Raw genomic sequence first — 24,540 nt, 5'->3', positions numbered from 1 at the left:
TTGGTGTGTGTGAGGAAGATTAGCCCTGTGCTAACATCTGTTGCCAATCCTCCTGTTTTTGCTGAGGAAGATCGGCCCTAGGCTAACATCCGTGCCCGTCTTCCTCCACCTTATATGTGGGAAGCCTGTCACTGCATGGCTTGACAAGCAATGCGTAGGTCCATGCCTGGGAAGAAGACAGAGGCTAGCCCTTCTCCTAGAGCCGGGCAGTGGGCAAGCATGTGTCAGATCAGTGGTGGCAGTCACTCTGTGAGTCACCAGCTTCAGGCACGGCCTGTCACCCCTTTGACCCTCAATCTTCACATCTGTAAAATGGGCCTGATAAAACCTCAGTATGGAGGTCAGCCCAATGGCATAGTGGTTAAGTTCATGTGCTATGCTTTGGCAGCCCAAGGAGTCTTTGCTATGGCCAGTGAAAGTTCAACACTCACTTACAGCTTTAACATGAGGCCAGACTTTGCTGCCCACCTTGGCCTTCCCAAAGATCAACTGCACGATCTCATATGTTAGTGCTCTCAGCCCCAGCGTCAAGGGAACAAGAACCCACTTGCCTTCTCGTGCAGCCTGGGTGTCCCACCCCATGCCTGCCCTGGGAGGTTCTCCCTCCTCATTCAGGCCTCTGCTCACCCTGACCCCTGGCCTAAGGTAGGACCCTTCCCCAGGCACATCGCAAATCACTGTCTGATACGTTCTTGATCATTTATTTGATTGGTGCCTGACTCCTCACTAGATGTGAGCCCCTTGACAGCAGGGACAGTGTCTGCCATGCTCATGGCTGCATCCCCACTGCGTAGCACACAATAGGTGTTCAATAAACATAAAACCACATGCGTGAACAGCCCCAGAGGTATAGATATTTCTCCTTATTTTATAACTGAAAGAAACCTCTGAGAATCCGAGAGGTGAGGGCACTCCCCTCCCCACATCCCTTGCAGAACTGGACTCAAGGGTCTTAAACCAACACTTCTTAAAACTGGAAGGAGTGTACACAATTCCCCTGTGGATCTATTTAGATGCAATTCTGAGTCAGTATTCTGGGCAGAGGCACGAGATTCTGCATTTCCTGCAAGCTCTCAGGTGACAGGAGTGGCGGAGTTCTGAGGACCACACTTTGAGGAGCCTTAGAGCCTTAGAGCTTGTGTATGCAAACCTTTCTTTCTTCCCTGGATAGTTAATGAGCACCTATGTGCCAAGCTTTGCTGTCACCCCTAATGTCGTATTTACCTGACTTGCTGTGCAGCTGGAGCAAGTTGCTTCACCTCTCTGAGCCTCTAGTTCCTCTTCCGTAAAAACGGTCTCATGAATGCGATATTGCAGGGCTGTGGGATGATTACACAACAACAACAACAGCAATAACAATGACTAGCACTTATAAAGCCCTTCATCTGCCCTGTGTGTTTTACATACATTGTCTCTTTCAATAATGCCCACATCTTGGGAGGTGGCACTAATGAAATGCGCATTGACAGACATGAAGGAGCACAGCTTAGTGGTTCAGGGCACGCAGTGTGACTCCACCAGCTGTGTGACTTTGGGCAGGTCACTGAAATAGTTTTCAGCCTCAGTTTCCTCATCTGTAAAATGAAAGAAAATGGTTAAGATACCTAAAGGGCTTAAAACAGCTTCTGTGGCTCGTGTTGGGAAATGCTGGCAGTGGCCACCGTTCCTGCTCTAAGAATAGGCTGACCGCCCATTCCTGGCACACAGTAGGTCCGCGGTGAGCTGAGCCCCTCTGCACACTGGGGGCTCTTTCTCCTGTGCGTCCCAGGACCCTTCCTGGCTTATTATAGTCTGGCTTTGCCCCCGACCCTGACATGGGTGGACCTGCCAGCAGGTGGTCTGCCCCAGTGGAGGGGGAGGAGATTCTGGGGGAGGGTGCACCCACCCCATTGAGGGCTTTAGGACCTGAATCCCCCAGCCAGTGGGATGGGGGAGAGGGAGGTGTGGGGTCTTCCCAACATCCTACCAGGGTCAGGAGGACTGTCTTTCTCCCCCTCTCCTGCTCAGTAGCTCTGTCAGGAGCCCCTCCTTCAAGGTCTCTCACCTAAGACCATCCCACAGGGTGGTTCTAGACAGGACCAAGGGAGGGCCAAGAGGGGAGCACTAGATCCATTGGGTGGCGCATCCTGGATGTGGGAGGATGATCCACATGGCGACACAAGGGCCTCAAGATGTCCCCACCCTGGGTCACCACATTGCCTGAGATTCCACCATTATGAATGTCCCTGGATTAATAGCGCATTGGCCCATATGAGTGGGGGTGGAGCAGCACAGTAGAGGGAAAGGCTTGGGCTTGGGAGTATGACCAGCTCTGCAACTTGGGCTAGAGGCTTGCCCTCTCTGTGCCTCAGTTTGCTCTTCTGTTAAAGAGATATCTTCCCTCCTACAGATGCCATCACCTGGGTCTCTGCCTGATCCCAAAAGGTTGGCCCAGAGGGCTGGGGAGCGTGATGCATTATCTTGCTGCCAGGAGATCTGGCACACAGTAGGTTTACTTTATGTAGATCACTCGACACATAGAAGGAGCATTTTTTGTACTGTGCCCCGCACACAGTAGGCCTGCTTCATGTAGAGTACCCAGCACACAGTAGGTGCTCTTTATGCAGTATACCTGGTGCTCAGTAGGCATGCTTTATGTAGAACACCTGGCATGCAGTAGACAGGATTTATGTAGAGTTCTTGACACAGTGTAGGTACATTTTATGTAGAGTACCTGGCACATAATAGGCATACTTTACATAGAGCACCCAGCACATAGTAGAAGTGCTTCATGTAAAGTACTTTGCCCAGAGTAGCTTTGCTTTATGTAGAACATCTGATACACAGTAGGTATGCACCACGTTGAGTACTCAGTACATAGCTTGTGTTCTTTATGTAGTAAGCATGGCACTCAGTAGGCATGCTTTATGTAGAACAGCTGACATACAGTAGGTAGGATTTATGTAGAGTACTTTGCACACAGTAGGTACACTTTTTGGAGAGTACTTGGCATACAGTACATGCACTTTATATAGTGTACCTGGCACATAGTAGGCATACTTTATGTAAAACACCTGGTATACAGTAGACAGGATTTATGTAGAGTAGTTGGCACATAGTTGGAACACTTTTTTAGAGTATCTGCCACACAGTAGGCATGACTTATCTAAAGTATTTGCACAGAGTAAGTTTACTTTATGTAGAGCACATGACACACACAGTAGGCATAATTTACATAGAGCACCCAACACACAGTGCTTATGTAGAATACCCAGCATGCAATGGATGTACTTTATGTAGAACACTGGCACTTAGTAGGCATGCCTTATGGAGAGTACCCAGCACACAGTAGACATGCTTTATGTAGAACACCTGGTATACATATAGAATACATGGCACATAGTAGGTGCACTTTGTGGAGAGTACCTGGCACACAGTACATGCAATTTATATAGTGTACCTGGCACATAGTAGGCACACTTTATGTAGTGCACCTGACACACAGTAGCCATGCTTTATGTAGAGTTCCTGAGACGCTGTATGGACACTTTTTGAGGTACCCAGCACACAGCAGGCACACTTTACTCCTCTGAACAGAGTAGGTCTACTTATGTGGAGTATTGGCACACAGCACCACAAGTATTAGTTACCAGCACTTTCCCTTCACTCCATCTTTTTTGGGGCTCCTGATCATTCCCACCTTCCTGTGGAACCCTCCTCTGTCCCCGTCTTGGGGCCCCCATCTGAGGTCCCATTTCCCAGATGGAAGACTGGGCCCAGAGAGCCGTCAGAGCCCACAGTCAGAGCGAGGACAGGCAGGACTCCACTCAGGGTCTCCCAGCTCTGCCCTCCCCTGTCTGGACCCCGTGCTCTCATCGCCGCCTGCAACCTCACCCCCACTCCTCCAGGTGCCCTCGTCTGACTGGGCTCCTTACCCCCAGAGTCTGATGCAGGTAATCCCCAGCCAGGCTGGCATCTTTGTTCCTGCTCCCAGCAGTCATGTCTCAACTCAGCCCCTGGGCTGCCTGGAGGCTGGTCTTGAACTTCTGCCAGGCTGTGCGGCCCCAGAGGCCAGAGGCTTCCTATCTCTGAGCTTCCTGATTCTGCACCGAGAAACGGTGCATGATGCCCTCCTGGGCCCCACGTGGACAGGAGCCTGGGAGATGTTTGGGGAAAAAGCTTGGCCTGGCCCTGCTCACCTGGCACCTGAACCCTCAAGTTCAAGCTTTTACATGCCACACCCTGGCCTCGGAAAGGCAGGGGCAGCTGTAAACTTGGGGTCCAGAGTCACCTTTGCCCACCTCCCATCTTTCCCTACCACCCATGTGGGAGGTGCTGAGACCTGAGGATACAGCATCCACACTGTGTGACCTTGAGCTTGTTTGTAGGCCTCTCTTGACAACACTGGAGCCCCCTCCCCCCACCCTCCCTTTGCGCCAGCTGCCAGGTTGGGAGGAGGTAAGCAGCTGTGCGGGGATTGGCTGGCTTAGCCTGGCGCCTGCCAGCCTCCCCGAGGTCAGGGCCCAGGGGTAAAGACTTCCCAGGAGCAGGGGAGAGGAGGTTGTGTGCTGCTCCAGACAGAAGGTGCCAGGCTGGGGTTGAGGGGCTGGAGGTCTGGCCTGGGGTGGGGAAGGGTACTGCCCAGCACAAGGGAGGCTCCAGGGAGCAGCCTGGCCAGGGGCTGGTGGTTTCCTCATAACTGGAGCCTCTGGCAACCGTCCACTGATTCAGTTTGGGTGTTTCTTCATTAGTCTCTCTTTCTTTTTCTCTTTTCTCCTTCTCTCTGTCTCTCTGTTTTTCTGTCTCTCTGTATGTCTCCCTCTTCCTCTGGACTTCCCTGGATCCCCCTCTCCTCTCTGAGCCCTCCCTGCCCTGTCTCCAGCACCCACCGTCCCTGCCCCTCCCTGGCCCCGTCCCTCACACCCTTGGTCCTCTCCCTGTCTTCGTGAGCTGTCCGTCTCTGTTTCAAGCTCACCAGTACCACGCCTTTCCTGGGCCTCAGGAGCTCACCCTCCACCCCCTCTGTCCTGCAGGATGCCGCAGCTGAGCCTGTCCTGGCTGGGACTCGGGCCGCTGGCAGCCTCCCCGTGGCTGCTCCTGCTGATGGTCGGGGCCTCCTGGGTCCTGGCCTGCATGCTGGCCTGGACCTACACCTTCTATGACAACTGCTGCCGCCTCAGATGTTTCCCGCAGCCCCCCAAACGGAACTGGTTTTGGGGTCACCTGGGCCTGGTGAGTGTGGGCAGCAGGAAGGGTCTGGGTCATCAGAGGGGATGGACTTCCTGAGGGGTTGGGAAGGGGGCTCCAGGGTTGGGCTGGGGTCTAGGACTGTGGAGAAGTGAGAGGGACGCAGGGGGCCCCTCTTTCCTCACTCACTCATCCTCTGCTCTGCCATCCCAGGCCTTTCCCACATCCGTGTGCCCCACCCCAAGCCTGCATTGGATCCACTTCCTGCCCGTCTTCCCCACATTACTGCACCTCTGAGGGGCTCCCAGGCTGGGGTGCACAGAGCCGGACTCCCTGACATTCCCAGTCTCCACCACTGAGTATGAGAAGGCCTCAGGGGCACTGTCCAGGGTCCACTCCCTGTCTGGCTCATTTCCTTGTGTCTGCTCACTCTGGGCTGCAGTTTCCCCACAGGAATTAGCTATGACCTCCCCACCCCCACCCACAGGGCACAGCCCCCCACCCCCCCTTCCTGACACACCTTCCTCTCATCTGGCTCTTCTGCCTAAGATGTCCCAATGGGCCCCGTTGCCCAACCTGGATAAACTGGGCCACTCACTCCCCTTTCAGAAGCCTTCCTCCACAGCCTGCCCACACCCCAGACCTTGACCATTCACTTGGCCCTGCTCCTGCTTAATTAAACGTTAATTCTCCAATTACCTATTGTCTATCTCTCCAACTTGATAGTAGCTCTGGGGAGCACACTGCAGGGCCCAGCCCAGGGGCTGGTATACAGCAGGCACTCAAAATACATGTTTGATAACCTCGGTGGTGAACGTGCCATCACCTCTCTCCGTCAAGGCCAAAGAGATGAGCGTCCAGCTCCTCCTACCCCCTAGAGACCAGCTGAGGGATGAGCACAGCTTTCCTTTCCTTCCTGCGGTGAGAGCTACAGCCTGGGGGAGGATATCCTGCGATTTTACTTTTCAGTGTGGCAAAGTTCAGAACGGGGACATTCCAAAGCTCATTGTGAGGGTCCCTGAGATTCTGGGTCTTGGAATGTTCTCAGTGAGCCCTGGAGGCAGGGCAATGTTACAGTCACTGCGGTTCTGCCTTGTCCTCTGAGGGCGTAGCCGTGGGGGCTGGTCTGGGTCACTCTTCTCTCCTCCAGTTCCTCTTGCGGTGTTCTTGGCTGAGTCACTCTTTCTCTCCTGTCAATTTCTTCAAGTGTCTTGAATCCTAATCTCATGATTCTTGGGGAGCAAGAAGGGGGTCACAAGGTGAAAAGGACTTATGTTTACGTGCTTGGAACATCTGGGGGTATTTTCCAGGCTTGGATAAGGCATCAGGAGGCACTGCATAACATACCACAGAGGAGGTGGACTGACTTCCTTTACATTTTAAAGGACGAATCTCAATATCTGCACCAGTTTTTGGAACAATTTGTGGGTGTGTATGTAGGTTGAGGAACAACAGACAGGACGCTGTGAGAGATACACACACAGACAGACAGGACGCACTGTGAGAGATAGATGGACAGAAAGGATGCACTGTGAGAGATAGAGAGACAGACAGGACGCACTGTGAGAGACAGAGAGACGGACAGGACATACTATGAGAGACAGAGAGAAAGACAGGGTGCACTGTGAGAGATAGAGAGACGGACAGGATGCACTGTGAGAGATAGAGACATGGACAGGATGCACTGTGAGAGACAGAGAGACGGACAGGATGCACCGTGAGAGATAGAGAGACAGACAGGATGCACCGTGAGAGACAGAGAGACGGACAGGATGCACTGTGAGAGATAGAGAGACAGACAGGATGCACTATGAAAGACAGAGAGATAGACAGGATGCTTGAGAGATAGATTGACAGGACACATTGTCAGTGATACAGAGACCGGATGAATTATGAGAGATAGATAGACAGACAGCATGCAGTATGCAGAGTGTGGGCTCTGCAGAATGGGCTCATAGATGGGAGTTGCCCTCCTGATTGACGGACAGAGATCACGTCTATCCCCTAAGGTCTGCTTGAGCAGATGGTCCTGGGGCTGCAGACCCTTCACCTTTGAGATACCAGAGGCCATGTGGATAGGTCCCGACATGACAGGATGTGAGAATGAGCCCCAGGGACAGGTCCTGAGGCCACCGTGTTGCGTGAAAACTTCCCCCGTGAGGACCTCCACCTGTGGCTGCCCCCAAGGCTGGAACCACTCCAGGATGAGAAAAATCAGTCTTCTTGAGCCAAGGTTGGCTTCTGTGGTCAGAGAGCATGTCTTCTCCCTGTCCTGGGATGTCCCCTTGGGACTTGGAGCAGCCTCAAGGACCCTCCTGCCCCAAGAGGGAAGGAGCAGGAGGAAGCAGAGATTCCTCCGTCTGTGCAGAATCTGGACACACTGTCCACTGCAGGGGCTGTATGGGGACGTGTCATGGCTCCTTCTGGGGAGCGATGGTCTCTGCTTTGCTTACAGTTTCCCCCAGTGGAGCTGGGCTTGAGGGATGCAACTCAGCTGGTGGCCACCTACCCTCAGGGATTTGTGATCTGGCTGGGCCCCACCATCCCCCTCGTCACTCTCTGCCACCCCGACATAGTCCAGACTGTCCTCAGTGCCTCAGGTACCCACACAGAGCTGTGGTGGTGGGCGCCGTGGCACATCTGAGGGCTTCTAGCTCCTCCCTGCCAAGCTTCTGTGCGGCCCCTGCAGGACCCTCTTGAAGAGGGGCCCTCTGCCCCTCTTCTCCCTCAGATGTCTGAGGGAGACCCCTGCTGTCTGACCCCTGCCCTGCTGTCCTGGGTACCACTGGGGCCCCAAGAGGCCTCAATTCAAGGCCTTGTCCTGGGGGACCCCCAATCTTGGGAAGACAGGTCTAGAGAGAGAGATCCCCGACCTGGTGTGGTCAGGAGTGGGCCAGAGGGAGAGGAGTGAGGCAGCCCAGAGGAGAAGCAAGGTCTCTGCTGGGGCAGGCTGCAGGGCTTACTGGAGGAGGAGTTGCTGGAGCTGGGTCTGAAACAACGAGCACAAATTTTTTAAAGCAGAAGACAGAGGGATGCAGTGAGCAAGATGGCATTGGATGCCCCTGCCAGGCCTGGCCTCAGCCCCACCCATCCCCAGGCCCAGAGCAATGAGGGCTTGAGAGTGGTGGAAGAACTGGGCTGCTATTTTCTTTCCTTTTTGTTCTTTTTGGTGAGGAAGACTAGCCCAGAGCAACATCTGTTGCCAATCCCTCTTTTTGCTGAGGAAGACTGGCCCTGAGCTAACATCCGTGCCCATCACCCTCTACTTTATATGGGACGCCGCCACAGCATGGCTTGATGAGCGGTGCATAGGTCCACACCAGGGATCTGAACCTGTGAACCCCGGGCCGCCAAAGCGGAGTGTGCAAACTTAACCACTATGCCACCGGCTGGCCGCTGGGCTGCTATTTTCGTGATGTGCACCTTTGATGAGTTGACTCCTTCTACTCCCTCTGGTGGCTTGTCCACTTCAAGTTTATCGCCCTCCTGCTCCAGGCCCCACCTCAAGGAGTCCCCACTCCAGCTTGGCTCCCTTCTGTTGCTCTCTACCTTTCTCACTTCAGAAAAGACCAGGCTGAACAGGGGAAAAGCTAGAATCTGACAGAGACCTTGGCTCCAACACCAAAATGCTGAGTGACTCTGGCCGGTCCCCAGCCCTCTCTGGCTGCTGAGGTCCTTTTCAGTTGTGAGTGGTGGAAACTCAACCCTGTATGGTCTAAGCAAAGAAAGGGAATCGACTGACTGTCAAGTCCAGGGACGTTGTCTTCAGGCACGGCTGGATCCAGGTCTCAAAAAATGTCATCAGGAATCAGTCTCTGTTTTTCAGTTCTGTGTTCCTCTGTGATGGCTTCACTCTCATGCTGGTAAAGATGAGTCCCAGAAGCTCGACTCCCGTGGAAGAGTGAGCTCCTTCCCAACAGTTCCAGGAAAAGTTTCAGGATTTGCTTTAATTTTCCTGGCTTAGATCCAAGACCAGTTCCTCATCCAGTCACTGTGACTCTGATTGCCGAGTCTTGGCTGTCATAGGGTTCTCAGAGCTATTGTTTTGGGGTTCAAAGCAGTTTGATGGTTAAGAACTGAGGCCGTTAATTCAGACAGACCTGGCCTCGGATCTCAGGTATGCCACTTAACGACCTGGGAGGCTGTGAGCAAGTGACTCTATCGTTCAGAGGCTTGGTCTCCTTATCTGGATAATGGGGATAAAAGAGAAGCCAGGTGAACGTGGTGTTTGGGATCCAAATGAGGAAGGACGTTTTCTGTCCCTGTAGCTGAGGGATCCCAATTGTTGTGCATTGAGAGTGTGGGGAGGGACCCCGGGGGAGGATGAGCTGTTGGATGGGATTCATGGGGCTCAGGTCTGGGTCTCTGCCCTGCAAGTCCTTCCCTCTGGCCACCTGGAAGAGTGATTTGGTTCCTCTTTGTTCCTCTCCAGATTCGGAGCTCGGAGGAAGGTCTCCTGTACACACAGGGCCTGGCGAGCACCTATGGGGATGTGTGCTGCTGGTGGGTGGGGCCCTGGCATGCAGTCATCCGCATCTTCCACCCCACCTGCATTAAGCCGGTGCTCTTTGCTCCAGGTAGACACCCCACTGGCCACAGCTTGCCTGCTGCTGAGGTCTTTGTGCTGCCTCCAGCTGGGTGGGTGACCTGCGTGTGGACAGGAGGGGCTGTGGCAGAGATGCCACTGCCTCTGTCTTACCTGGATCCCTACTTGCTCGATCTCTGGTTGTGTCTGCTCACGCTGAGGGCCTGTCTGCGTGGTATCTGCTGTATGGCCATGTCTGGTCACGTTTGTGTTTCCCCTGGGTCCTGGTTACACTTGGTATACAGTATACTTGGTTACACCTGGTATATGTTACACTTGGTTACACCAGTATGTTACACTTCGTTACATCTGGTATATGTTATACTTGGTTACACAAGTATGTTACACTTGGTTACAGCTGGTATATGTTACACTTGGTTACAACTGGTATATGTTACACTTCGTTAGAGCTGGTATGTGTTACACTTGGTTACACCTGGTATATGTTACACTTGGTTACACATGGTATATGTTATACTTGGTTATAGCTGGTATGTTACACTGGTTACAGCTGGTATGTTACACTGATTACATCTGGTATATGTTACACTTGGTTACAGCTGGTGTATGTTTAAACTTGGATCAAATGGAGATAGTCCCAGTCACGTCTGGGGCTCGGCTGTGGCCAAGGATATTTGAGGCATGTCCGAGTCTGTCCGGGTCTTCGTCTGATTCCACTTGAGATTGTCTAGGTCTCCTGCTGTTCATGTCTGGGTCACATTAGGTGTTTGTCTCAGGTCTGGGACCCAGGGTCCCTCTGAGAATGCCTGAGACTTTATGTGAGTCTGGTCTGAGGCAGGTCTTAGGATATTTCTGGGTCACGCCTGGTCCATGTATGTGACGTTAATGGGACTGCATTTAAGTCCTGTCTGTGGGACACGTTGAGGTCATGTCTTTGGGTCCATGTCAGAGTATGTTGTGTCGTGTCAGGGTGTTTCGTGATAGGACATGTTAACACATGGTGGGGCCATGTCAGATGTCCCAGGAGATGTCAGAGAGTGCTGGGCAGATGTGGTGTCCTAGGTCCCTGTAAAGGTGTTTTGTTGAGTGCTGGGCTGTCCTTGGGTGTTTAGAACATGTTGGACCATGTAGGAGCCATGTCAACATGCGCTGGGACATATTGTGCCATGTTGGGGTGCATCTAAGCACGTGGGGGTGTGTCTGTGGGCTCTGCCTTTGCTCTACTCTGTGCTGCAACCTGGTCTGGTCACCCTTCACCTCCCCCCTCCTCTCGCTTCCTTTGCTCTTGGCCCCACTCCTGCTATGCTGGGCTTGGAGGGGGAATGCAGACTCCTGGCTGGGCTCCACCTCGCATCAAAAGTCCCTCCATTCCCCCTCTCCATGGTCCCCGATGGTCGTCATTCATGTCAGCTGCCATCGCACCCAAGGACGCGGTCTTCTACAGCTTCCTGAAGCCCTGGCTGGGTGAGTAACAGCTTGTGAAGGGATTGGAGACAACCTTGGGGGCAGGGGGAGGTGCTGCCCTTGCTCACTGTCTGTGGCTGCCCCTACTAGGGGATGGGCTCCTGCTGAGTGCTGGTGACAAGTGGAGCAGGCACCGCTGCATGCTGACGCCCGCCTTCCACTTCAGCATCCTGAAGCCCTACGTGAAGATTTTCAATGACAGTGTGAACATCATGCACGTGAGTCTCCTGAGCCCAAGGTCCCAGCTAGAGCCTTGGGGGCGATGGGGGCTCACAGACATCTTGTCTGGAATTCTGGGTCTTCTGGATGGTTGGGACTGTTGCTTTTCCTTTCTGAGGCCCAGTTTCCTCAGCTGTAAACTGGGGATAATGAGCCTCACGTTGCAGAGTGGTCAAATGATGTAATGGAGTCATGTTCCTGGCACATAGTAGGCGCTCACGTGTTAGTTTCTATGTTTCCCTCACAGAAGCCTTGGAATCCTGAGACACAGTTGATGACAGTGATGAATATTTCATATTGAGTGTTGAGTAACAAACCACTTCAAAATAATAGGGGTTTACTATTGCTAACAAGTCTATGAGTCAGTTGGCTGGTTCTTCTGGACGCTCATGGGGTCACTCATGTATCTGTGATCAGCTGTGGGTCAGTACCTTGCTGATCTGGGCTCAGTCCTCTCACGTTTGGGACTTGGCTGGCTGACCAAGGCGACTCAGCTGGGACAATCCTCTCATGAGTTTCTCTCCCTCCAGAAGGCATTTCAGGCTTGTTCACAGGGCAGAGGCAGGGTTCCAAGAGACTGGGAGGAAGCCACACTGCCTCTTGAGGTCTAGGTTTAGGATGATTACCTCATCATTTTTACCACATTGGCCAAAGCAAGTCAAAAGGCCAGCCAGAATGAAAGGGTGGTGAAGTAGGCTCCACCTCCTCATAGAAGGTTTCAGTCACATTGCAGAGGATGTGGATGTAGGGAAGTGAAGCATTGGAGGTCAGGGATTTGTGAAGTGCCTGGTGTTTTTCCATACTTGCAAGCTGACAAGTAAGCTCGTTACTGTTTTGTGGATTCTGCCAGAAGACACGAGACTCCTGGATCAGAGACAGAGGATAGCTTAATACTCATGGCAAAACAAGTGGCTCATGCCTCTTGTTGGTTTGCATTCTTTCTCCAAGTCACTAAATCCCATGAGGATGACACAGGTGGGCTTCAATGGATGCCTGCTCATGCGGTGTGTTGCATTGCAGGGGAGGAGCACTAGGTTTAGGGACCGTATGACTTTTATAGCAATTAGAAGCAAGCCTTATATTTGTCCAGGGGGAGGCATTACCTCATCCCTCAACATTGTTTGTTGCAAACACAACTCTGAGAAATGTCCCAGGTAAAGAACATCAGGGCCTTGCATTTTTTGGCATACCCAGCAGAATGTGCAGGGGTGCTCAGGGCCCATGGAGGACTACCACGACCAACATAGGAGATATTTACCTAAATATTTATAACAATAAAGATGATGAAAGCTAATGTTTATTGAGCACTTTCTATATGCCAGAAGCTCCCCGTCAATTCCATGACATATGTTGTCTAAGTTAATTTTCACAATCCTATAAGGTAGAGATGATTTTTCCCCACTACAGATGATGAAACTGAGGCACAGAGAGGTTAGGGAGCTTGCCTGAGTTCACACAGCTGGCAAGTGAACTAATAAGTGGAGCTGGGACACCTGTCTGGTTTGTCTGACGCCAAAGTAGGTCATCTTAACTGCTACTGTGGACTTAACAAGCAGAGCCCAGAGGAGGGCATTGAGCTGACCAAGGGCACATGGAGTGTAGGAGGCAGAGCCAGGATTTGAGCCCAGGTCCCCGGACTCCCAGCCATGGGGTCTTCATATCCTAGTAGTAACAGTTTCCACTCCCGCTCAAGCCTGATTATCCCAGGGGACGGGTGCCGGGAGCCAAGAGGCTGGATCTGGGAGACCCTATCCTGGTGGTTGGGGGTGGGGAGGGTCTCAAGGGAGGCAGGTCCCAGCCCCAGCTCTTCCCTCTTCTCTGTCCAGGCCAAGTGGAAGCGCCTGGCCTTGGAGGGCAGCGCCCATCTGGACATGTTTGAACACATCAGCCTCATGACCCTGGACAGTCTGCAGAAATGTGTCTTCAGTTTCAACAGCAATTGCCAGGAGTGAGTCCTTGCCCAGGGCCTGGGAACATGGGCCATAGACCCACGGGGTAGATGGAGGGAGAACTGACAAGGGCACTCAGAAGGGCCTTTCTGAAGGAGAAGAATCAGAGATGGACAGTGAAGGACGGGGAAGGGGAAAGAGAAAGAGCAATCCTTTCAGGTAGGTATAAATGTTTGCTAAAGGCCAGGAGGCTAGGATGAGCAGAGCGTGTGCAACAATGAGGAGACGCCTGGGAAATGAGGTTGGAGGGGTAGAGCTTAATGACATTCAAAAGCCAGGCAAAGGGATATGAACTTTATCCTGAGGTTTCCAGGGAGCCATGGAAGGTGTTTGAGCAGATGAGGGTCATGGTCAAAGCTCAACTTGGACATCTGACTCTAGAAAAGACCGACTGTCATGTAGGCACAGGTGATGTTGACACTGGATGCAAGGAGACCAGGGAGGGGCTGGGTCCATTGATCAGTTGGGAGAGGACAAGGTGTGAGCTGCGTGGACAGTTGTGGGAAGGAGAAGGGGCAGACACTGTGTAGGAGAGAGAGGAGAGAGGCGTGATGTCTAAGCTGTGCCCCGGGTACCTGGGGCATGGAGGCAGCTCACGGAGACAGGAGCCAGGGAGAGACGAGTGTCTGGAGAGTTGTGGCTCCTGGATCATCCCCACCATGTATCTGTGGGGCCATCTGTTCCTGGATACTCAGTTTCCTCATGGGAGGTAGCTCCTGGCTTCCAGTGGGACGTGTTTCTTGGGCTTCAGGTGAGCTAAATTGTCGCCTCCCTTTATACCCTCATCCTGCAGGAAGCCTAGTGAATATATCGCTGCCATCCTGGAGCTCAGTGCCCTTGTGACAAAACGGCACCAGCAGATCTTCCTGCACGTGGACTTCCTGTACCACCTCACCCCTGATGGACGACGCTTCCGCAGGGCCTGTCGCCTGGTGCACGACTTCACAGATGCCATCATCCAGGAGCGGCGCCGCACCCTTCCTGATCAGGGTCTTGATGACTTCCTCAAGGCAAAGGCTAAGGTCAAGACATTGGACTTCATTGATGTGCTCCTGCTGACCAAGGTGGGCTTCTCTGGGATCTGAGTTCAAGAGGTAGAATTGACCTTGATTTCAAATGTCAGATCAAAGAACTTGGACTCGATCTAGAGGGTCCTGGGGAGCCATGGGAGGTGCTTGAGGAAGGGAGGGACAGTTCAGGCATATGTTTTAGAGATGACTGGAATGCAGCCTCCAGGGGACTGCTAAGTCTGAAACTGAAACTGTGAAGGGTGTGCGATTTTATTCTACTTAAGAAGTTAGTCATATACATATGTTAGACTATATGTGTATATATATGTATGTATGTGTGTATGTATATATGTATCTATCTATCTATTTATCTGTCTATTATCTATCTATCTATCTATCCATCTCAGAACGCTGGATCAGACCAGCCCATTTATTGCTTTCAGCAGTAACAGTAGCCAGAGTAGAACTGTAGCTCTGGTTCCACACTCCCAAATTCCTCTGAGAGTGACATGATGCTTTTACCTGTACTTGCAGCCATGCTTGCATCACAGGCATGGTACCTCCACATTATGAATCTTGGAACTTGTATAGGACAGCTGACTCAGCTGCCCCTTCTTTCTTATGGTGAGAGAGAGAAAGAGGGAGAGAGAAGCTGGAGTATAAACAAATCTTAGTGAGAAGGCAAAGTGTGTAGGTTCTGTAGGTTTATCTCCAGGGGAGGTAAGGAATCTCTGAATTTGCTATCCTAGAATGTGAGTAAATGGGTCTGGAGTGATACTCAATCTCTAACTTCCAAGACAAGGCACCAGTCAATCATCCTGTAGCCCAGGTGGCCAATAAATTTTTCTCAGAAAGCCGTCATCATGTAGAAAGAAGAAGATATTCATGGATCATTGATTCCTCCCACCAGGGACAAGACAGGAGGCAAGGATGCCAAGGAAGAGGCCTGTGGGCTGGGGCCTCTGGCGATAGGGAGCAAAGGAGGTCCAGGAGTGCAGGGTGGGCTTGGGTTTCTGAGTGGATGACGGCATTTCCGAGCTTGTCTCAGAGCCCTCGGAACTGGTGTGATTTGGGGGATCTTGCTTTCTCTCCAGGATGAAGATGGGAAGGAACTGTCAGATGAGGACATCCGAGCTGAAGCTGACACTTTCATGTTTGCAGGTGAGGGTCCCAGTGTGGGCCTACAGAGGGAGCAGGGGTCTCTCTATCCCAGGGACTTGGTGGGTGAGCCCTGGACCACTCCTTCACCCCCATCCTCCCCGTCCTCCCTGAGGGCCTTAATGTGAGGGCGCTGTCCACCTTATGGTGCTGAAGCAGCCCAGAGACCCAAGCCTGTCTGGCTGCCTCTCAGGGCATGACACCACAGCCAGCGGCCTCTCCTGGGTCCTGTACAACCTTGCGAAGCACCCGGAGTACCAGGAGCGCTGCCGGCAGGAGGTGCAAGAGCTCCTGAGGGACCGTGAGCCTAAGGAGATTGAGTGGTGAGTGCGGGTTCACGTGGTCTGTTCCCGAACCCCTCTCATTGGCTCTGCTCCCCAGCTGGGAAGGGGGAAGATCTTTTTGCCGATTCTGTCATTTTTTCTTAGTGGGAATAGGAACAGAGCCCACAGGCAGGGTCTGGTACCCAGCCTGGAGAGCAGGGGAAAGGTTACAGCCTTTGGGACAGAAAGATCTGGGCTGCTGAGAGAATTAGTGACAATGTGTGAGGGCAGATGGTGCCCCTTAGGGCATATTCAGTGAGTGACCTTCCCCTCTGCTACCTTACTGGTCTCTCTGAAATCAGATTTTTTCAAACATCCTCACTGCCTGAATGACTGCTGGTCTCCTGCCTCCTAATTCCTATCACATTGTGCAGTCCAGGATTCACAGAGGACACCTGGGGGTTAAAGTCATTCAGCTCTTGTCCAGGAACACCTGCATCTTCACCCATCCAGTCCGCATTCGGCAGACACCGCCACACTGCCTTCCCATCCCCAATTCTGTGCCATCTCCAGTTCTTCCCAGCCCCACCCTGTGTCCTGGAGACTTGCGAAGGACTCAGACCTGGCCTTTGCCTTCCAGGAGCTCCCAGCCTGGTGGGGCAATAGTTCCGGGTCAGGACACTCTCAGTCCACGTGGGCAGGGCTGGGTTCAGAGTAAGATAGGCCAGGCTGAGGGTGGAGAGAGTGTCTCAGCTGAGACCTTGAATGCTGATCAGTAGATATTTAGGTGTAGTTGGGGTGGAGTTATATCAAGAAGATAGCCTGGGCAAAAGTGAAGGGGAGGGGAGGTGCAGATGGAGAGAGAGAGGGAGAAGGGAGAGGGAAGGAAGGAGGGAGGAAGAGATAAAGAGAGAGAAAGAGAGGGAGAGAGAGAGAGAAGGGAGGAGGAGGAAGGGGAGAGAGAGAAAGGAGTGGAAAGGAGGGAGGAAGAGAGGGAGAGACTGAGGGATGGAGGGGTGAAGGGAGTGGGGGAGCGAGGGAGCGCCTAACTCATGGTGAGACGATGAGGTGGGGAGATGGCAGCAGAGTCTGGTTGTGGAAGACTTTGACTGCAATGTCAATGGCTCCAATTTTAAGCCAAAGGCAATAGGGAGCCACGGAAAGTATTTGAACAGGAAGACAGGTCAGATCTGGGCACCAGAGAATCTTTCTAGCACTTGTGTCGGGGACCTACCGGAGAGGACAACTTGTAGAATGGGGGCCCAGGGAGGAGATTCTGAGGCCTGATCAGGTCAGGGGCTGGGGGATGGTGAGGAGGCGTTGGACTTGACGGGCATTTTGGAGGAAGTGTTCTCCACTCCAAGTCTTTGCTCAGCATAGCAGTCCTGTGAGGTGGAGAAACACTTTTATGCTTTTAAAACAAAGACTTCAAACAAAATTATGCACTTGGTAAAAAAAAAAGAGTACAAAAGGGTTTATAATAAAAATGACCTTCCTTCCTAGTCCCCACCCTAGGAGTGACTCCCATCAATGGTTTCCTGTGTGTCCTTTTAGAAGACATCTATCTTTATACCCACATTTATGATTCTTCTCTCTCTTTGGGATTTAAGCTCTGTACATTAAACATACATCTCTGAGATCTTTACTTTTGCTCAAAATATGAGCTCTGGAAAAGTAGTTTTGAATTACAAAAACAATGATAAGGGCAAGTTATTATTGCACTAAATGAGACATTGCAGATAAGACTAGGGTTATCCTGGACACAATAAATTTAGTTAACATCCATCACCACACATAGTTACAAACTTTTTTTTCTTGTGATGAGAACTTTTAAGATATACTCTGTTAGCAAGTTTCAAATACATAATACAGTATTGTTAACTGTACTCACCATGTTATACGTTACATCTTTTTGGAGTGCTTTTGGCTAATTTTTATGAAGTCAAATTTGTCCAAATTTTCTTTTGCAGCCATTCTATCCACCTATATCGTAGAGTTTTGTGGGCTTCCTTCACCAGATGTTAAGTTTTCACTTATTCACATGCCTGTCTCTGAGCTCTCTCTTCTGTTCCGTGGCTCTGTTCTCCTGTCCTAGCAGAGATGCCACACTATGTTTTTTTATTCTTGCATCTTTCTGATAGGTCTTAATATCTGGTAGAGTTCTTCCTCTTTTTAGTCTTTCAATTTTAAGTTGACCTAGCTCTTCATGACCTTTTATTTTTCCAGAAAAAATTTTAGAGTAAGTTTATCAAGTTTCTAAGAAAGTCAAGTAGATTTTCATTTTAATTAAGTATATTCTATTGGTTGACTTGAATATATGACTGACTTGTGGAAAACGGATTACTTCATAATATTAACACACACTATCTCAGAGTTTGGAATGGATATCCATTTCTGGATATTCAAATAATCTTTAGTCTTTTAATAGAGTCTAAAATTTTTGCATAGAGATCTTACACATATTTTGTTTAAGTTAATCCTTAGACACTTTTGTTGTTATGGTGAATCATATCTTCTATTTGGATTAAGAGAAGTTGATAAGTTCATTTGGAACATACAGATTTCACATTTCTTGCTAAATGTAATCCAGATATTTTATATTATTATAATCTTTTCTTTTATTATCTTTTCTAACGGGTTGTTAATTCTACATAGAAAAGCCAATAATTTACGCATATAAATTTTGTGCCTAGTCAACATAGTAAATGCCAAAGAGGGAGACTCGTATCAATAGGAAAAATCAAGACCACTTAATAAAAGCTCTTGGAACAACTGGGAAGCTACTTGGAAAAAAGTTAATTCAACTTGCTTCTCATGTCTCATAACAAGATAACGTGCAGATGAGTTGAAGATAAAAAACAAAGGTGTCTTAAAAGCTCTACAGACCATGGGAAAATTATTTTATAGTTCCAGGGTAGGGAGGCCCTATTTGTGACACAAATCCAGGGAGATATACAAGAAGAGATTGATACATTGTTAAATGAAAAAGATACAGAGGGGCCGGCCCCATGGCTTAGCGTTTAAGTGCGCGCGCGCCGCTACTGGCGGCCCGGGTTTGGATCCCCGGCGCACACCGAGGCACCGCTTCTCCGGCCATGCTGAGGCGGCATCCCACATACAGCAACTAGAAGGATGTGCAGCTATGACATACAACTGTCTACTGGGGCTTTGGGGAGAAAAAGGGAAAAAAAGGAGGAGGACTGGCAATAGATGTTAGCTCAGAGCCGGTCTTCCTCAGCAAAAAGAGGAGGATTGGCATGAATGTTAGCTCAGGGCTGATCTTCCTCACACACACACACAAAAAGATACAGTGTTTATAGTATATCATATGCTATTTTATAATTTTTTTAAGATGCAAAAACATAACTCTGGAAGGATACATAAAAAATAATAATGTGGGCAAACTGTGAGGACGGAATATGAGTGATATTGTGCCATAGGGGTGGTGATTTACAGTTTTTTGATTTTGAACCAGTTAACTGTATCAGGTATTAAAAATTTAAAACACCACACAAAAGAAGGGGCTTAAAGAAAAAGAATTTAGCCCTGTTACTGGATCTTCAATGTTTAAAAAGTTTTCCAGTGCATTCTCTTGTGTTTTCTAAGCACAAAATCACTCTCTGTCAAAAATGATATGTTTACCCTCACATTTCAAATTGCATTACTCTCCTTTTTTCCCTTGTCTAATTGCATTAGCTGGTATCTCTAATACTGTGATAAATAAGAGTAAAACATTGGATCTGTTTTTTTTGTTTCTTAATCATTCATTTGCCTTTTGATTTTGCTCTCTTGCCATAAATATTATTTTATTTTTATGCAAGTTCGAAAACCTTTGTATGGTTTGGTTTGGGTGTTGTGTTTTGCTCAGAAAAGCTTTTAAAAATATCTGACTAATTTTCTCTGTCTGGCACTTCTGTGATATTGCTTTTCTTTCTCTCTCCTCTCCTCTCTTCCTTCCTTCCTTCACTCCCTTCCTTCCTTCCTTTTCTTCCTTCCTTCCTTCCTCCCTCCTTCCCTTTCTCCCTTCTCTTCCTTCCTTTCTTCCTTCCTCCCTTCCTCCCTCCTTCCCCCCTCCCTCCCTTCCTCCCTCCTTCCCTTCCTTCCATCTTCCTTCCTTCTTTCTTTCCTTCCTCCCTCCCTCCCTTTCTTTTCTTCCTTTCTTTTCTTAGGTAAACCACTTTATTGAGGTATGACTGACATACAAAAAGCTGTACATATTTAATGTACACAACTTAATGACTTTGGATATATTTGATCCATCTAGAATTTATTTTTTTTTATAGGGAGAGAGGATCTCATGGGGCAGCAGGAGGGCTGAGGGGTCTCTGTTTTTGCTCTCTGTATAATTGTTGGGGGATTTCTTTAGGGAGGACCTGGCCCAGTTGCCCTTCCTGACCATGTGCATCAAGGAGAGTCTGCGGTTGCATCCCCCTGTGACAATCATCTCTCGCTGCTGCACCCAGGACATTGTGCTCCCAGATGGCCGAGTCATCCCCAAAGGTGCCCACAATGTCAGACGGAGGAGCATCCTGGGCAGGAAGAGGGGCCCGGCAGGCAGGCGGGATCGCTTCCTGACTGGCCCCTCCTCTCCCACAGGTGTTATCTGCCTCATCAGTATTTTTGGGACCCACCACAACCCATCCGTGTGGCCAGACCCTGAGGTGCTGCCGCCCTGACCCCCATCCTTGTCCACTCCCGTAAGGGGACCCAGGGGAAGGTGCAGTTCTGACCTGGCAAACCAGGCATCTCCTCCCCCCATCATACACACATCTGCCTCTCCAAGGCTGGCAGTCCTGGGAGACCCCACTCAGCAGCCCTGTTTTGGCCTTGCCCCCACCCCAGGTCTATGATCCCTTTCGCTTTGACCCAGAAAACATCAAGGAGAGGGCACCTCTGGCTTTTATTCCCTTCTCGGCGGGGCCCAGGTGAGGGCAACGGGCATCTGAGGAGGGGATGGGATGATGGGGGCGGGGGTCTGGGACTGAGATCCCAGGCATGACTGTGGGGGCGGGGAGGGGCGAAAACTGAAGGTGGTCAGAGTTCGGGCTCTCCTTCCCTCCCCTCCCTCGGAGGTAAGGGGTGATGGTCTGGGGAATGCGGTCCGCGGTGTGCTCTGAGCCCCTGTCCCCTGCTGGTCTGAGCTCGGGGCTGGAGTCCGGGCTAAGCTCAGGTAATACGCAAGCCCACGTGGGGGTCCCAGGCACGGTTAGCCCCCTCCTCTCTCCTGCGGGCAGGGACGGGGGTCCCGGGACAGGTTCCTGGCGCCGTCAGAGCCCCACTCCCGCCCGCAGGAACTGCATCGGGCAGACGTTCGCCATGACCGAGATGAAGGTGGTCCTGGCGCTCACGCTGCTGCGCTTCCGCGTCCTGCCGGACGAGGAGGAGCCGCGCAGGAAGCCGGAGCTGATCCTGCGCGCCGAGGGCGGACTTTGGCTGCGGGTGGAGCCACTGAGCGCGGGCCCGCAGTGACCCCCCGCCTCCTGGCCTGGGATCCACCCTGACCTCACACACCTCACACAGCTTTGCAGATTCCCAGGAATAAAACTGTGCTGTCACCTGTGCCCGAGCCTCACCGAGAGCCAGCAGGGGGCGCCTCGTGACTGCGGAGGATGGCCAGGGGGCGTGGTTGGGTGGAGGCGGGGCTGGTGTCTGCGAGTCCAACACCCTGAGTGCCTCTCCAGCTGACCAGAGGGCGCCCATGCTGATCGAGAATTCTTCTAGAAATGAATCATGGATTTTAAACCGTGGGCAACAGGGAGTCACGGCAGGTGTTTGAGCAGGAGAGGGACCAAGGTTAAGGACGGGCTTAAGGGGCACTCTTGAGCCAGGGAGGAGAACCTGTGGTGGCAGATTCATTCCTCTGGGCTGCGCGTGCTTCTCAAGACAGAGATCCCTGGCCAGCCCAGGGCACAGGCGAGGAGGGCCCGCAGCCGTCCAGGTCTCTGAGGTCCATTTCTGTTCTTGCTAACGGCTCCACTCCTGTGTCTGCCCCTCCCAGTCGGTCTCGTTCGTGACCTCTTGCCTGCCTTCAGGAAACCACTTCTCTCTCTTTCTCTGGGAGCCCTGATGCCACCCAGGCAGCCTGGCTAACAGATACTGGCTGAGCCCCCACGGTGTACCAGGCGCTCTCACAAGGGTGTCAGGGGAGGGCTCATCCCCATCATCCCCACCCATCCTCTGTGATGGGAATGAAGGTTCCTCCTTCATTCCCATCACAGGCCACCCTGGCCCATCTTGGGGTGGGCTGGGGGCAGGGCCATCCCATGACTCTTGAGATTCAAAGCCAGACCATTGGAAACAAAAATCACCCCCAAGATCGTGTGCTGTGGGGCAAGATTGCTTGGGCTCAAGTCTTGGCTCTGCTGTGTGACTTGAGCTAGTCTACTCACCGCTCTGTGCATCGGTTTCCTCAACTATGTAATGGAGACAACAGCAGTGCCCGCCTCAGGGTTGTTGCAAGGACTACACGTGAAGGACTTAGAGCTGTACCTGGTGCACAGTAAGTGCTCAATAAATGTGGCCATTATTACTTTTTCTCTCAGAAAGCCTGGCTCTTCAAGTGTGTCGTCTTTCAAGACTGTTGTTTCTGGGATGAGTTTTAGGAGTGTGTCTTGGAATCCAAAGGCAAGCATTCTAGCCTGTGTGCTCACTGCATCGGCTCCCCCGCTGTGGGCCATGCATATAGGAGCAACTGCTTCTGAGAGTCATGGGGCACCTGGGAGTGCGAGGAGGTGGGAGAATGAGAGGAACCTCAGTTAATGTCTCAAAGCAACATCCTGCTACGAACATTGATCTCCTTCCATAGCCAAAGGGACTCTGCACCCCTGAGCCCCTGCTGCTCCCTCGAACCTCCTCTCCAGCTCATCCCGCTCCCTCACTGCACTCAGTCACCCTGGCCTCCATTCTGATCTCCTATTGTACCCAGTCTTTCCTCTCCTCAGGGCCTTTGCACTGGCTGTTCCCCTCTGTTTGGGATGCTCTTCTCTCAGACCTTTTGTGATTGGGTCTCATCATTCAGGACTCAACTGAAATGTCACCTCCTCGTAGAGCTTCTTCCTTCAGTGCTTCAGGACCACCCATCCCAGTTAATTTCTCTCTCATTACTCAATTTATTTCCCTCATAGGTCTCATCATCATCTGAAATAAACTTATTTGTGAATCGTGTGGAATATTTACTAGGGTTAAAATATCTATAGTTACCTCCATGAGAAACTGGAAGGGCTTTTGGTGCTAAGCTGCCCAAAGCTAGAACTGGATAAATGGCCCAGTGATCCTTTTGACCTCAGTTAAAAGGTTCAGCGCCAGACCGAAATTTCAGAAATCTCGATGGTAGGGTCTGCCATGTAAGATACATCATGCCACACAAAACAACACATCAGTAGCTGTTCTGGGGCATAAAAAGTGGAGCCACAGCTACCGAAGTTGGGAACCCTTGAGTTTAGCACTGGTGAATAGATTTATTTCCTGCAGAACTTCTCAGAGCATTTAAAATTCTAATGTGGCTGAGAGTTTTGAAAAAGGGCCCAAGTATGGACTATTTTGCAAACAGGGAAAGTAAAGCAAGATGCTGAATATTTACTAAGTCTACTATGCACAAGCCCTACAATGTGTAGTGGAAATTGAGACCCATGTCTCCTAGCCCATGAGGGAAGCTGGGGTTTGAATGCAGATCCGAGGTACAGAATTAGGAGTTATGAGCCTAAATAAAGCCCTGCAGAACTTGTAAGCTTAAAGCCAGCCCATGGGAGGAATAGGAGGGGCAGTGTGGTACCCATCAGTAAACTAAGTAGAGAACCTCCTTGGGAACATCTGGTAGAGGTGGGCCCCACCCCCTAAAAGCACATCCAGGCAGGTTGCGAAAGCTGTTTCTGGGATAAACCCAGGAATTCCCCTCCAAAAGGACAGATTCTCTCTCTGTCTCTCTGTCTCTTTGTGGGAGGGTGCTTTCAATGGGTATTGGAGTCTGAGAGAGAAGGAATTCAAACCTGTGGTCACTCCAGATCTCCATGATGAACAGAGAGAATATAGAACAAAGAAGAGCATACTACTTAAACTCCAGCCTCCCCAAGTAAAGTCTCTCTAAATTCAGCACTGGGAAGGGATATTCAGACTGCCTTCCAGCCCCCTGTCCATATACCCCATGTCTCCCACATGCATAGCCTTCCCCACTATCAACATCTCGCATCAGAGTGGTACATTTGTAACAAATGATGAACCTACATGGACACATCATTATCACCCAAAGTCCATAGTTTACATTGGAGTTCACTCTCGGTATTCTACATTCTATGGATTTTGACAAATAGATAAAGATGTGTATCCATTATTACAATACCATACAGAATATTTCACTGCCCTAAAAACCCCCTACGCTCTGCCTATTCATCCTTCCCCCAACCCCCAGCAACCACAGATCTTTTTGCTGTCTCCTGGTTCACCTTTTCCAGAATGTCATGTAGTTGGAATCACACAGTATGTAGCCTTTTCAGACTGGCTTCTTGCACCTAGCAATATGCTTTTAAGTTTCCTCCATGTCTGTTCACGGTTCCATAGCTCATTTCTTTTTAGTGCTGAACACTATTCCATTGTCTGGATGCACCACAGTTTATCTATCCATCCATCTACTCTGAATTCTTTTTAACCAGGTTTATATATTAATAAACCAAAAAGGTTTAAATGTAATATATCAAATACAAAAATATGGAAAAGAGAAAGGAAACCAAATAAAAACAAAAACCGCAAAACACCCAGAGAGCTAGTAAATC

General features: G+C 50.7%; 1 protein-coding gene across 1 annotated transcript; it reads left to right on the top strand.

Annotated features, from left to right (window-relative positions):
* The first annotated feature begins 4,485 nt into the window (after nucleotides 1-4,485).
* Nucleotides 4,486-21,968, top strand: LOC131418996 (cytochrome P450 4F3-like). Its single transcript, XM_058563597.1, has 13 exons — nucleotides 4,486-4,563; nucleotides 5,013-5,211; nucleotides 9,599-9,743; nucleotides 11,123-11,176; nucleotides 11,267-11,394; nucleotides 13,222-13,343; nucleotides 14,138-14,408; nucleotides 15,449-15,515; nucleotides 15,706-15,835; nucleotides 20,142-20,275; nucleotides 20,372-20,436; nucleotides 20,618-20,700; nucleotides 21,067-21,968. The coding sequence occupies exons 2-13, from the start codon at nucleotides 5,014-5,016 to the stop codon at nucleotides 21,242-21,244; spliced, it is 1,575 nt and encodes a 524-aa protein (XP_058419580.1). The 5' UTR covers nucleotides 4,486-4,563; nucleotide 5,013; the 3' UTR covers nucleotides 21,245-21,968.
* The last annotated feature ends 2,572 nt before the right edge of the window (nucleotides 21,969-24,540 follow it).

This window comes from Diceros bicornis, chromosome 20 (assembly GCF_020826845.1).
Source record: "Diceros bicornis minor isolate mBicDic1 chromosome 20, mDicBic1.mat.cur, whole genome shotgun sequence".
Lineage (NCBI taxonomy): Eukaryota > Metazoa > Chordata > Mammalia > Perissodactyla > Rhinocerotidae > Diceros > Diceros bicornis.
The sequence above is the reverse complement of the archived record's forward strand: the minus strand, read 5'-3'. Positions and strand labels throughout refer to the sequence as shown.

Excerpts from the sequence above, each read along its gene's own strand:
- LOC131418996 (XM_058563597.1), top strand. The coding sequence starts at position 5,014 with ATGCCGCAGCTGAGCCTGTCCTGGCTGGGACTCGGGCCGCTGGCAGCC. Across the intron at positions 13,344-14,137 it reads TTCAACAGCAATTGCCAGGA|GAAGCCTAGTGAATATATCG; the intron begins GTGAGTCCTTGC and ends CTCATCCTGCAG. Across the intron at positions 20,701-21,066 it reads CCCTTCTCGGCGGGGCCCAG|GAACTGCATCGGGCAGACGT; the intron begins GTGAGGGCAACG and ends TCCCGCCCGCAG.